Source organism: Pristiophorus japonicus, chromosome 2 (assembly GCF_044704955.1).
Source record: "Pristiophorus japonicus isolate sPriJap1 chromosome 2, sPriJap1.hap1, whole genome shotgun sequence".
NCBI classification, from domain to species: Eukaryota; Metazoa; Chordata; class Chondrichthyes; family Pristiophoridae; genus Pristiophorus; species Pristiophorus japonicus.
In genome coordinates, this window is record NC_091978.1 from 209421385 (window position 1) to 209435548 (window position 14164).

A 14164-nucleotide genomic window follows, 5' to 3' on the forward strand; every position below is an offset into this window, starting at 1 on the left:
AGCAAGTTGAAGAGGGTAAAGGGGATGTAGAAAGCCATAAACAAATGGTAGTTAGGCAGACTGAGGGACACAGACCAAGTGCCCCTCAGTGGACACAGGAGGACGAGGAAGAACTGCAACAAGAATTAGATAACTCTTATGCACCACCGCCATGTCTGCCAGTACAAAGCCCACTACCAAACCCAAATGCTAATAATAATCAGGGCCAAGTAGGCGACCCCCAGCTAGATGGTCTACCCCTGCCCGTTCATGGTCTCGTTAATAATCAGCCAACAGACCAACAACCTCAACCAGGAGGAGGAGGAGGCGGTGGTGAGGCAGTGGCGCCCCCCCAGGAAGCCTCAGGGGGATCGCCAGCTGACAATACTAGACTCCAAACAGCACAGAGACAAGTTCAATTGCAGGATATAGCAAGACAGCAGGAAGTGGTGAGAGTGGCACAGTTAGCAGAACAAGACAGACAACAGAGAGAGCAGGGGCTGCAGGAACTGACTCGTCACTAATACAAGCCATGACACTTAACCCTGACCTACATGGATACTTCCTAGATCCTCAGGGTGGAAAGCCAGTGGCGGTTCACCAGCCCTGGACTCCATCTGAATTAAGGACCATGATAGGCAGTCTCCCAGACCCCAGAATACAGTTGGACATGGCGCTGGATGAATTACGTACCATAGTCCTGTGCCATGAGCCAAGTATTATGGATATGGAGGTTCTACTAAAAGGTTGGCTGAAGGAAGCAAGGTGGAAAGCGTTTGAAGGACACTTTGATGGTTTTACAACACATCGTCAAGGTGCTGACGCGGGCTCTGCAACTAGACCCCCAGACAACTTTTGGCGGGACTGTTGGCAAGGTTTGATAACTGCCTTCCCTAAAAAGATAAACTGGACAAAAATAATGGAGACCACACAGAAAAAGAATGAGGATGTGGAGAACTATGTAGAAAGAATGGGGGAAATCATGGATCAATGTTCAGGAATGACTAAAGAACAATACCAAGCACCAATGGTCAGTGCGGTAGTAAATGGTCTACGACCAGAACTTAGAGACCCACTGAAGTTAGTATGCCTCGGGTGGCGCCAAAAGACCCTCCCGCAGTTAGTATCCACTCTTAAGGATTTACAGGAAAGAAATAGGGAAAGTAAAGGCAAAACATGTATACTCATGGAACAACCCACGGAGCCCGTAATAGACTTCCAGCAACCAACTCAATACCCACTAAACCCACAACAATATCCTCAATATTTTCAACAAAGCAGAGGGAGAGGGCGTGGAAAAAGGAGAGGATTTGGCCGGAGAAATAGGGGTAATATGAACCGTCCAGGGCAAGGGCAGAATTATAGTGGGAACTGCTATAACTGCAGACAAACGGGACATTGGGCAAGAAATTGTCCGTCGCAAGGAACCCAACAGTTCCAGCAGAATTGGCCCCCACAACAAAGTGGAGGTCGCGGTAATAGTAATACACAAATTCAGGTTCCCACCAGGCCTCAAGCAAATTTTACTACCCAACACCCGTGCTTTCACATCCCTTAAACAGTCTCTTATTACCACGCCGCTTTGGGACTTCCAGATTATGCAAAGCCTTTTAATCTATTCGTCCACCATAAGTCAGGCTTTGCTCAGTCCGTTCTTACTCAGATACACGGGGACAGACAGCGGCCCATCGCGTATTTTAGTACACAATTGGACCCAGTAGCACGAGGTTTGCCGAGATGCCTTCCTGCAGCTTACTATGCTGTTCAGCAGGCTCAAACGATCACTTTAAATCACCACACCGTCTTGCACGTTCCACACTCCGTTGAGATACTACTCACTAAATACGCCACTCAACATCTCACATCAGCCCGCACAACTAAATATGAGGTAGAGCTACTATCAAATGCCAGCTTAACGATTAAACATTGCACGACCCTTAACCCAAGCACGCTTCTTCCAACTGCTGAGGATGGCACCCCTCATTGCTGCGGGACTGTGACTCAGTTGGTCACCAAGCCACGCATCGACCTAAGCGAGACACCCTTCAACAATCCAGAATGAGTCTATTTTGTCGACGGATCAGCTCTAAGAAATGAACATGGCCAGTGCCGCGCTGGTTACGCCGTTACCTCATGCCACTCCACTGTGGAAGCGGCAGCCCTAACAAATACGTTTTCAGCACAGCAGGCGGAGTTATTTGCCCTCACACATGTATGTATACTGGCAACACAATGGGTCATTAATATCTATACGGACTCACGATATGCATTCGGAATTGCTCATGATTATGGACAGATTTGGAAACTCAGGGACTATTTAACCTCTGCGGGCTCAACGATTAAGAATGCCGAGCAAGTAAAAAAACCCTTATGTGCCTTACAATGTCCACAAAGAATTGCAGTAATTAAGTGTCAAGCACACACGGGCCACCGAGACGACATTGCGTTAGGCAATGATGGAGCTGATAGGGCTGCTCGAAATGCCGCCATGTCAGACACAGGACTTCAGGTGTCAGCCTACGTGCTTCAACGTACAAAACCCATTGATACGCCGCCCACAATTAATGATGTATTGGCCTTTCAGTCACAGGCCACTGCTGAGGAGGTGTTAACCTGGGCACAGAATCAATGCGATAAAACACCTGAGGGAGTATGGGTTCACCATGACGGCCGCATGGTGGCACCCAGAGCTTTGCTCCCATGGATTGCCCGCTGTGTTCATACTTTCACACATGCGGGCAAAGGGGCGATGGCAGACTATATTTTAAAAACATGGTATGCGCCAGGTATTTCTGCAATTGCAAAACAAATTAGTGAAAAATGTGTTATCTGCCAAACCATGAATCCGGGAAAAACAGAAAACAGGCTGCCTCCCACCCAAATCCAACAGGACCTTTTGTAAATTTGCAAATGGATTTTATTGAATTATCCCCATGCATGGGATTTAAGTATGTATTAGTAATTATAGATGTGTTTTCTAAATGGGTTGAAGCTTTTCCATGTAAAAAGAATGACGCAACTACTGTCGCTAAGCATTTGTTAAAAGAAATTGTGCCACGATTTGACATACCTGTACAACACTCAAGTGACAATGGGTCACATTTTACTGGGACAGTTGTGAAAGAAGTGTGTCGAGCGTTACAAATCGACCAATATTTCCAATTCAGTTATCACCCACAGTCAGCTGGATTGGTGGAGAGATACAACGGAATGTTGAAGAATAAACTAGCAAAGTTATGTGATGAGACTGGACTCAAATGGGTCGAACTGTTACCTTTGGCAGTAATGGTAATGTGATCAGCAACAAATAGAACGACAGGATTATCACCACATGAAATCGTCATGGGACATCCCCAACGTTTGCCTTTTTCTGCACCGTTTACTGCTAAACAAATGGATGTCCACAAAATGGAAGAAAATATGCTAAACTATTGCATTGTTTTAACAAAATGTATTGCTTTAACAAAATGTATTTCTAGCTTTCATTCCCAGGTAAAGGAAGCCCAAATTGATCCTGCTGAAGGAAGATCCCATAGTTTGGAGCCTGGCGAGTTCGTGTACGTGAAGGTGTTCAAGAGGAAAAATAGTCTTCACCCAAGATTTGAAGGTCCATTTCAGGCCCTGTTGACCACCAATACTGCCCTGAAGATAAAGGAGAGACCAACATGGATCCACGCCTCACACTGCAAAAGAGCTCCAGGACACAAGGAAAAGGAATCACCAACCCCATCAGTAAAGGGAAATGGATATTAGGACTATGTTTCCTTGTGACACTTATAATACCTGTAATACCCGAATTGCATGTAAACACCTTCTTGTATATGTCCCACAAATACGCTACGGAAAACAACAAAGAAGGAGGTTGTTGGATATGTACCCAAACCTCTCTCCACTGTAAGGGAGGGATTCCTCTTAGACCTATCCCACTTCATCTGTCAGAAGTAGTAGAATGGTATATCTACCAGAACGGCACACGCCAATTCCCTAGGATGATAAGAGTTGCATCTGGTAGTATACCCACCATTGGGCGACGGGAAGATGATGGAATCCTCTAGTTTATCATTTTACCCCATATCTGCAGAGCCCTGGGAAAAGGAGGGATATTGTCTGAATACCTTTGAAGGGTGGTACCAACCGAGGTATGACCACTCCCAACAGCCTCCCTTCCTCACCCTTACCAGGGCCACAGGTATGGGAAGGCCGCCGGGGACAATATGTTTAGTAAGGAACTTGGCCGGGGGAATATTCGTAGGCACGAGTCGGTGTGAATATAATTTTACAGTGATAGGTACTCCTGATGAGTTTCCCCTTTATACGTCCTCTCAGTTTTATGGTTGTACATTGAATGTCCCATACGCCAACCAGATAGGTACTTTCAACTATTCCCTGGTATCCGCAGGGTTTGATGTGGATAAAACCACCTTGTACAATGGAACATACTTTGTTTGTGGCCACAAGGCCTACCCCTGGTTGCCAAGGGGCTGGACAGGATCATGTTACCTGGCATATGTGGTACCATACATTCGTCACTTATTCTCTCTAGCAAATCACCCGCATTATCGATCCAGACGAGCCATTACAGAAACACAACGATTCTTTTCTATCCTTGTTCCCCCTCTAGAAGTAGCATTTGCCATAAGAGAAATAAGAAAAGTGGCTAGAATATTAGAAGAGGTAGCAAACGACACTGCAGAAGCTATATGCAAATTAAACGATGAGATGGTGGCTATAAGAACAGTAGCTTTGCAAAATAGAATGGCTCGAGACTATCTGCTGGCAGAAAAGGATGGAACATGTGCACTAATAGGGTCCAAGTGTTGCACGTACATTCCTGACAATTCTGAAGAAATAGGTAACTTAGTGGACCACGTCCGGAAGGAAGTTGAAAAGTTAAAAAAAACAGGTTCCTGGGGCATGTTTGATTGGGCAGGCGGATGGTTCGGGCCTATAGGTCAAACCATAGTACAAGGGCTGATCATATTCCTGGTCATTATCTTTGCTCTATATTTGGTATTTGTCCTGATAAAATATTGCTGTGCGCAACTAGGGGTTACAGCCGTACCAGCGGGGGCAACCACCATGATGGTAGCCACAACCCCAGAAGCCTCAGAGAAGGCAGAAACCATGGAGATGGAGAGACTCTGTAAACTTCAGTTGGACTAAAAGTTATTGTCCCTATAGGGACAAAAGGGAGGAATGTGGAAAGATAGAAAAAGAGCAACCATAGATTGCAAGGCTTGCTGGGACATTATATTTGGTCAACCTAGGAATTAGAGCTTACTTCAACAAACAAGCTGTCAGCAGTTGAAACCACGGATTGCAATACCTCACAGCAGCTAAGGTCATCTGTCTTCTCTGTCTAATTATAATCACAAATAGGATGTGATAACCAAAAAAAACAGACAGTGTGTACAGGGGGCAAGGAGAGGTTATCCCAAAATAAGGAAAGGGTAGCTAAGACAAGTATCCATTGGATAACACTGATGAGGTAATTAAATTAACTGCTAGACTCTGCACTATTACAAAAAAAAAGAGGAACTATCACATATGATAGGAGTTGTTCACTTGGGTGTATAAATATGTTCCAATTCTGTGTATTACCGGAGTTGGTACCCTAAGGCCTTTGTCTAGAGCACTCTCCCCTTGTATACAAGTAACAATAAACTAACAATCTGACGGTCTGCTTGTGTTAAGAGTCTTACCTTGAATCGGTGTCTTCGACACCCTCAACAAATGCTCTCCAGCCATCGGGTGAACACATGCCATTACACTCACTCAAAGATGTCTTCTTTCCCTCCTTGCAGGAGAAGAGAGCAGAGAACACTAGGGAGAGACAGTGAATCGGAGATGGCCATTGGACGATGGCCAAGAGCATCTTAGGTGTCAGGGCAGGGATATGAGCAGCCTACAGAAAGTTAGCATGCAGGTATAGCAAGCAATTAGGGAGGCAAATGGCTTGTTGGCCTTTATTTTTGCTGATGCCTGCTGATTTAAATTAGTGCAGTGCAAAACATGCGGTGTAACGCACTGTTTCAGGCAGTAGTCTCAGCATGAGGCCCGTGTAGCATGATCATAGCAGCCCTGGAGCAAAGCAGCATTCTCTTAAAGCTAGCTGGTCATTTCAGAAAGCAGCGTTGAGCCCTTAAAGGGGAAACATCTTCTAAAATGAAAAAAATAAAAGTGATTTAAAAATAGACAGTCTATAGCTCTTAGGAGCTCAACTGCATTCTGAAAAATAATTAACATTAAAAATAATTCCGAAATGGAGTCTTCAGCTCTTAAAGCTGAATTGCCTTCCACATGTAAAATAAATTGTAAAAGTGCTTCAGCACTAACACAAATTGCTCAGTAAGCTAGGGAAGGGGCACCTAGGGTCCCGCACGTAGCAGTCCAGCTTTGTGCAGGGGTTCAATACTGCAAGGTCCTCTACCCACAGGGGCCAGGAGGCCCGCCAGAAAGAATGATGTGGGGCCAGATCACCAAGGCAGTTATGCCTTCTAAAATGAAAGTGTTGACCCCACGACCTGGCTAAGTTTCATGACTTCAGACAAGTGGTCAAGGTCAGTAAATGTATGCTCAAAAGCCATCTGCCAGCAACTGCACCACGAGCCTCACACACTGCTTATTGCACGCAGCCCCCCCACCCCACCTTCATCACTCACTTACCAACAATCTGTATCAAATACGATGCATACCTCCCATTCCCAGCCTCACCTCAGTCTTACGTTACCCTCCTTCTCACATCCCACTTCCCCATTATCCCACAATATCTTCCAAGTTACAAAGTGTGCAGGTTGTAAGCATGCAGCTCTTGCTTTCCAGGCCTCCTCTTACCAGAACTCTACCCTTGTGCCTTCCTCATTTCAGACACCAAACAAATCCAACCTGCCCAGCTAGTGGGTGACCAAGAAAAGGGAGAGGGAGAGGGAGGAAGAGGGGAAGGGAGGTGGGGAGGGAGGAGGAGAGGAAAGGGGAGGAGGAGTGGAGGAGAGCTAGGAGAAGGAGGAGGTGGGGAGGAGTGATGAGGAGGAGGGAGAGGGAGGAGGGGAAGGAGGAGAGGGAGGAGGGGAAGGAGGAGAGGGGAGGAGGGGAAGGAGGAGAGGGAGGAGAGGAAGGAGGAGAGGGAGGAGGAGGAGGATGAAGGATAAGGAGGAGGGGAGGAGAAGGAGGAGGGGAGGAGAAGGCGGTGGGGAGCAGGAGGGGAGGAGGAGAAGGGGGTGGGGAGTAGGAGGGAGAGGAAGAGGGATGAGGAGGAGGGGAGGAGGAGAAGGCAGTGGGGAGGAGGAGGTGGAGGAAGAGAAGGTGGTGGGGAGTAGGAGGGAGAGGAAGAGGGATGAGGAGGAGGGGAGGAGGCGAAGGCAGTGGGGAGGAGGAGGTGGAGGAGAGGGGGAGGGGGAGGAGGAGGAGGAGGGATGTGGAGGAGGGAAGGAGAAGGCAGTGGGGAGGAGGTGGAGGAGAGGAGGAGGGGTAGGAGGAGGGGGCGGGATGAGGATGAAAAGGGATGGGGAGGAGTTGAAGAGGAGAGGTTGGAGGAGGAGCGGGGGAGGAGGAGCAGGGGAGGAGGAGAAGTCGGGGGAGGAGACAGTGGGGAGGAGGAGGAGGAAGAAGAAAAGAGACACAATCACTCAATTTGACACTCCCAGCCACCAGCTCCTCAAGAACCAGCAAGGCCATCTGCAATGTCCCCCACTGAAAGTCAGCAGCCTTCCACCAGCCATGCTGCAGCCACTGGGCTAGCACTGCAAGACATCAGTAGGATAGGCAAAGACACACGCAAGACACAGGGGTAAATAGTTGATTTCTTGCGGCTAGAACCTCCAATTATTTTGCTTGCTTAACGCCCACTTTACTGCTGAAATGACATATGACACCCATATATTGCCCATTTTGGCACAAAATTGAAACTGACGGGCATTTTTAGGAAACTTATCGCCGAGTGTTACTTTTCCCATTTGCTTAATGCCGGGAAAAAATATTACCGCCCTCCCACTTTTTTTGGGCGGGATCATCAGAATGGGCGGAATCAACGGCCATAATATCGCCCAGCGTTACTTTCCGCATGGAATTAACGCCGAGATTCAATAATATTGCCCACCCATTTTTTTTTTGTCTTAAATGGGCCATTTGGCAAAACTAACGGCCAGGAGATCGGCCACCACCACTTTCACCACCTCGCACACATATCACCCACAATATCGCTCGCCCAAAAAACCATCCAGAAAAAGTGGAACTATTCTGAACGAACGCCAGCAGTGTGGCTGCCATTTTTAAAATCGCAGGTCGCTTCATTCAAAAGGCTGCTTCAACTTCGGGGGAGTTTGTATTGACTCTGGAATTCTTCTCAGGTGAAGTGACCATCTCAACAGACATATTTTCAGACTCTCGACTATTAGGGGTTTGTATTTTAGTGAGGAAATCATTGCTTCTGATCAATCATTATTATACTTTCAATGCAATGGGGCCACCAAACAATAACTGCTTAAGCAGCGCTTCAGATGTCTTGACCACTCAGGAGATGAGCTACAATACAACCCTGAGCAAGTAGCTAAATTTGTGGTTGTGTGCTCAATGCTGCACAACCTGCCTATCAGGAGGGGCCAAGAATTGCCAGAAGGCACTGATGCTCCACCTCAGGAGAGAGAGGAAGAGGAGGACGAGGATCTGGACGCTGACCGAGGGCCAGATAATCAGACTGGCTATGCAACCATGCCCACGACCCCCCCAAGACCACAGGAAAGGGCCCGTGGTGGCTACATAGCTGCAAGACTCTTATTTGAGGAACTGATATCTGAACAATTTGCTTGAAAGAATGTTGCTGTGAGTGACAACGCTGACACACTGCTGTGTGTGTGCAGCTCAGACATCAATGGTGCCCATCATCTTGGTGCCAATTAAAGTTTACATTGATTGAAGTTAAGTTGTATTTAACCCTTTCATGTTAAGGAATCACCGGTGTGTAACAGTCCAGCTATCTGAAACAATAGCAGTCCCTCAGACCAGCATCACCACAGACAGACCCTCGGACCATCACGATAGACAGTCCCTCGGACCATCACCATAGGCAGTCCCTCGGACCGTCACCATCACCATAGACAGTCCCTCGGACCATCACCACAGACAGTCCCTCGGACCATCACCATAGGCAGTCCCTCGGACTATCACCATCACCATAGACAGTCCCTCGGACCATCACCACAGACAGTCCCTCGGACCACCATCACCATAGACAGTCCCTCAGACCATCACCATAGACAGTCCCTCGGACCATCACCACAGACAGTCTCTCGGACCACCACCACAGACGGTCCCTCGGACCACCACCACCAGAGACAGTCCCTCGGACCATCACCACAGACAGTCCCTCGGACCGTCACCATAGACAGTCCCTCAGACCATCACCGTAGACAGTCCTCTGACCATCACCATAGACAGTCCCTCGGACCATAACCACAGACAGTCCCTCGGACCACCACCACCATAGACAGTCCCTTGGATCATCACCATAGGCAGTCCCTTGGACCATCACCATAGACAGTGCCTCGAACCACCACCACCATAGACAGTCTCTCTGACCATCACCATAGACAGTCCCTCGGACCACCACCACCATAGGCAGTCCCTCGGACCACCATCACCATAGGCAGTCCCTCGGACCACCACCATAGACAGTCCCTCGGACCATCACTATAGACAGTCCCTCAGACCATCAGCGTCACCATAGGCAGTCCCTCGGACCATCACCACACTGTGTCCAGAACAGTGCGATCCGCAGAGTGCTGGCAATGGGGCAGTACCAGAGGGAAATGTTTGCAGTGAGACATTGATTGCAATAAGGTCTGTTGCTGTGTTAACCCTTCACAGTGAAGTCTATATCACTACATTCCCCAGTGAGTCTCAATGCAATAAGTGGTGTCACATCAATAAATAAAAATGCTGCTATATATAATGTTCATCAAATTGCTGGAGGCGTGACCAAGAACAACTGGCAAGACTCCTGTCAGCTTTTCAAAGGTCTTGAATTGGGTCCCCTGCCGCTGCGTGCTTGATGGGAACAAGCACATTTTTCAGGGTTTCATACACCTCGGGGCCTGCTTCAGTCAGGAAACTAGCCCATTTTTTTTCTAAGACCACCCAGTTATGGTTTTCATCATTGGGGGCATCGACGATACTATTTGCAGCAAAAATATTTCTAGCATATCCATATACGCTCTGAAAGTATCTCGGTTGCGATGGAACTCACCCAAGCACCCTATTATTCCCATAGGCACAGCCATCTGGACTCTTCAGTTCAGCCAAGTGCGCTTGTAATTTACCTTGGATATTTTAGCTGTGCTGCAAAATAAAGAAGCTCTCCAAGACTCTCTGTTGTTTGGCAGGAATCATCCACCAACAAAAATGTCAGCTAGAGTATCCAGAAATCCTATTCTACGTCGTCAATGTAATATATCCTTACGACCTCACTAAAGCACATACACTCAAAATGGTTTCAATCTGGAACTTGCTTTTACTGTATAAACATCAGTGGCTACATTATTACAGTAGTCCACTAGTTGGAGCAATAGTCCGCTAGGTGGAGCTATATTATAGTAGCCTGTGCGGTTGCGGTATATGTCAGGACTGATATGTGGCACTCGCAAAGCCACATGTGTGCTGTCGATGGCGCCTTCCACCTTGGGGGAAACATAATTTCCTGGCATAGGCACATCCGGCTGCTCTCTGTTCAGAAAGAAGACAATGAAGTTCCTTCTTCTAGAGTACAGAGCCTCTGTGAACCCCCAGATACTGCGATGGACCACAAACTGCAAGATGTTAGCAATGTCTTCCCATCTAGTCTAGAAGGATCCAGAGGCAAAAGATTTGAGGGCCACAGTGACCTTGAGGGTCACGGGTAACATCGTCATCGTCGTCCTGCTCTGAGGCTACAGGTCTGGTTCCAGAAGGTGGCATAATTCTGTGAGCACCTCCTTGGTGAAGCAGAGCCTCCGAATACACTGCTCCTGGCTTAAGTGCAGGTTGGAAAGTGCTCCCAGAATTCCCTAAGTGAGCAATGCCTCCTGCTGAGAGTCCTCCTGCCCCTCCTCCTCCTCCCTCTGCAAGCAACTTGTCCTCTTCTTTGCTGCCTCTGTTCCATCTCCTTGGCATACCCCAGCGCAAGTGGGACTGCATGTAGAGCCTCCAAGACTGGGAGCAAGTGGTCTTCCCAGAACCCTTTTAATCAGAAGCAAGTGTGTCTCCACTTGAAGCACAACTCCCTGTCACCTCGCCCAATTTAAATAACTTCAGAAAACTTCACAAACAGTTGCACAACTTGCACAGAGCCAGTAGAAATCAAAAAGCAAGTCACCTACAAGTTGTTGCTGATCCTTTCAATAACGCTGGTGGGGGGGCCCTTGTGCAGCTGAACACATGTTCAGCTGTTCATGTACTGCAGGCAATGGCCATGCTGCCAAAATGGCCATAATAGCTGACTCTTAGGTGTCGAATTTCACTGCCTCAGTATCCTGAAATGCATTTTTCAAGTTGTTTTTATGTAGAGCAAAACAAGATATTTCATATGCAATCGACTCACCCCTATCACTGAAGATTTTGCACGGTTAAACGCAAAATGATCAATTTCCTCTAAAAAGCTTTGTATGCCAGTAAATTTCAGAGAATTCTCCCATTCCTTCATTATGTCAGTTGAATTTCCCTAAAAAGAAAAGGAAAAGAAAAGCAAATGAAGAACATAGATATGACCTTCTGCATTAATTCATTGTATTCACCTCCATACAGAGTAGAACAGGAATTAAACATGGGTAATGGTGCCAGGGAGTAGGTTTTGTAGCTGAAAGCTGCAACATATTAAAAGAATGCTGTAAATATTGACAGGGTTGAACCTCCCTTATCCATAACTTGCTTATCCAGAACCACCCCTTGTCCAGAACTATTCCTGGCCACTGGGTGGCGCATGCGCAGAACTCCGATATGAACAAATTGAAGTCCTTCCTCACTGCTGACTCCCGCAATCGCTGGCTTGACCCCGCGATCCACCGCCCCGCCCTCCCCCTCTCCCTGCATGATCTCTCTGCCGCACTCCCAGCCCCAAGCCAGCCAGCCCCAATATCCCCTTGCTCAGTACCTGTACCATCCAATTTAACGTGACCTTCGTCCGGAAAAATCCCTTATCCAGAACAGGCCAGGTCCCGAGGGTTACGATTAAGGGAAGTTCAACCTGGAGTACTTCCATGTCCCGGCCGCAAGTGCGCATAGAAGCAGGAGCACCAGTGGAGCCTGAAGACCCACCTGACGATTCCACCAGAGTGATGCAAATAGGTGCAACCCTAAAGGAATGACGACAACCAGATCTGCATCTTCGAATCTAATATTCTTCCCTTAGTTATTCGAGCTTTATGTACAGGGCTTAATGTTGCTGCTAGCTTGAAGCCAATTTTACTACGTTCTGCGCCTAGGTAACACATATTTCCCAGACATGAAGCAGAAGAAATGGGGCAGAGAACCATGCCACCAGAGTTTCCCGAGAAGGCAGGCCAAGAGCTAGAACTATAGCAGCCACAAGCACCCAAAGCCATGCAAAGATGGCACATCTCCCATCTAATTTTCCGGGATCTTCAATTATTAGGCAGCCCAATGCAGGTTAGTCAGAAGCTAATGGATTTTGCCGCTTGTGACAAGTCCCCTCAGATTGGAGCATCTGAGAGGGAGAGTAACATTAGGAACAGGAGTAAGCCATTTAGCCGCTTAGGCCTGCTCCACCATGGGGGCAAGAGGCCTTCAAGGTTAAACAGCAGAAGGATCTGGGAAGAGATAGTGCAATCCATCACTGCGACGTGTGTTGTCCCCAGGACCTGGGTCCAGTGCCACAACAAGTTTAATGACCTCAGACGGGTGGTCAAGGTGAGTGAGGGCTTCATCAAATGCCATAATCCACCATCCGCACCACAAGTCTCACACACTGCTCAATGCACCATACATCCATTCCTCACCTACCAACAATCTCTAGCTTTCACCACTCATACTTCACAATCATAGCTTCACTTCACCCTCACACTTATCACTGCTGCACTCACACCCACATCTCACAGAAACAGAGAAAATAGGAGCAGTAGTAGGCCATTCGGCCCTTCGAGTCTGCACTGCCATTCAATATAATCATGGCTGATCCTTTATCTCAACACCATATTCCTGCTTTTTCCCCATACCACTTGATGCCTTTTGTGTCTAGAAATCTATCTATCTTCCTCTTAAATATATTCAGTGACTTGGCCTCCACAGCCTTCTATGGTAGAGAATTCCACAGGTTCACCACCCTGAGTGAAAAAATTTCTCCTCATCTCGGTCCTAAATTTCCTACCCCGTATCCTGAGACTGTGACCCCTTGTTCTAAACTTCCCAGCCAGGGGAAACATCCTCCCCGCATCCAGTCTATCCAACCCAGTCAGAATTTTATACGTTTCAATGAGATCCCCTCTCATTCTTCTAAACTCTAGTGAATACAGGCCTAGTCGACCCAATCTCTCCTCATACAACAGTCCTGCCATCCGAGGAATCAGTCTGGTGAACCTTTGCTGTACTCCCTCTATGGCAAGTATATCCTTTCTTAGGTAAGGAGACCAAAACTGCACACAATGGGCCCAAGTTTCGGCCTCAGTTGCTCCTGATTTTTTGGAGCAACTGGTGTAGAACGGAGTATCTTAGAAATTCAAATTCTCGGCATTTAGTTTGTTCCAGTTCTAGTCTGTTAGAACAGTTTCACTTTGGAACAGAATTTTTTTTTCAAAAAGGGGCGTGTCCGGCCACTTACGCCTGTTTTCAAAGTTTCGGCAGTGAAAACTTACTCCAAACTAACTTAGAATGGAGTAAGTGAAGATTTTTGTACGCTCGAAAAAACCTTGTCTACACTTTAGAAAATCAGGCGTAGGTTACAAATCAGGCGTAGGGAATGGGGGGGGGTTTAAAGGGAAGTTTACAAACATTAAACACTTCAGCTTTACAAATAAAGAGCCATCATCAATAATAAATGATAAAAACATTAATAAATCAACCAATAAATCAATCAAAAAAAATTAATAAGAAATAATTTTTTTTAAAGTCAATAAATAAAACATTTTCTACGTACCGACTGCAGCACCGGGAGCCCTCCAACAGCGTGCTGGGATGCCCCCCTCCCCCCAGTGTGTCTCTGTCA

At 47.2% G+C, this 14164-nt stretch overlaps 1 protein-coding gene across 5 annotated transcripts in view; it reads right to left on the reverse strand.

The window, feature by feature from the left end:
* LOC139243544 (uncharacterized) overlaps window positions 1-14164 on the reverse strand; it is a 333845-nt gene that overhangs the window by 86025 nt on the left and 233656 nt on the right. For 4 of the 5 annotated variants that reach the window (XM_070870793.1, XM_070870792.1, XM_070870788.1 and 1 more), the window contains one exon: window positions 11549-11668. The exons of the other annotated variant lie outside the window; for it this stretch is intronic. In XM_070870793.1, coding sequence (XP_070726894.1) covers window positions 11549-11668 — 120 coding nt within the window. The remainder of the gene's footprint in view (window positions 1-11548; window positions 11669-14164) is intronic. 5 annotated transcript variants of the gene reach the window in all.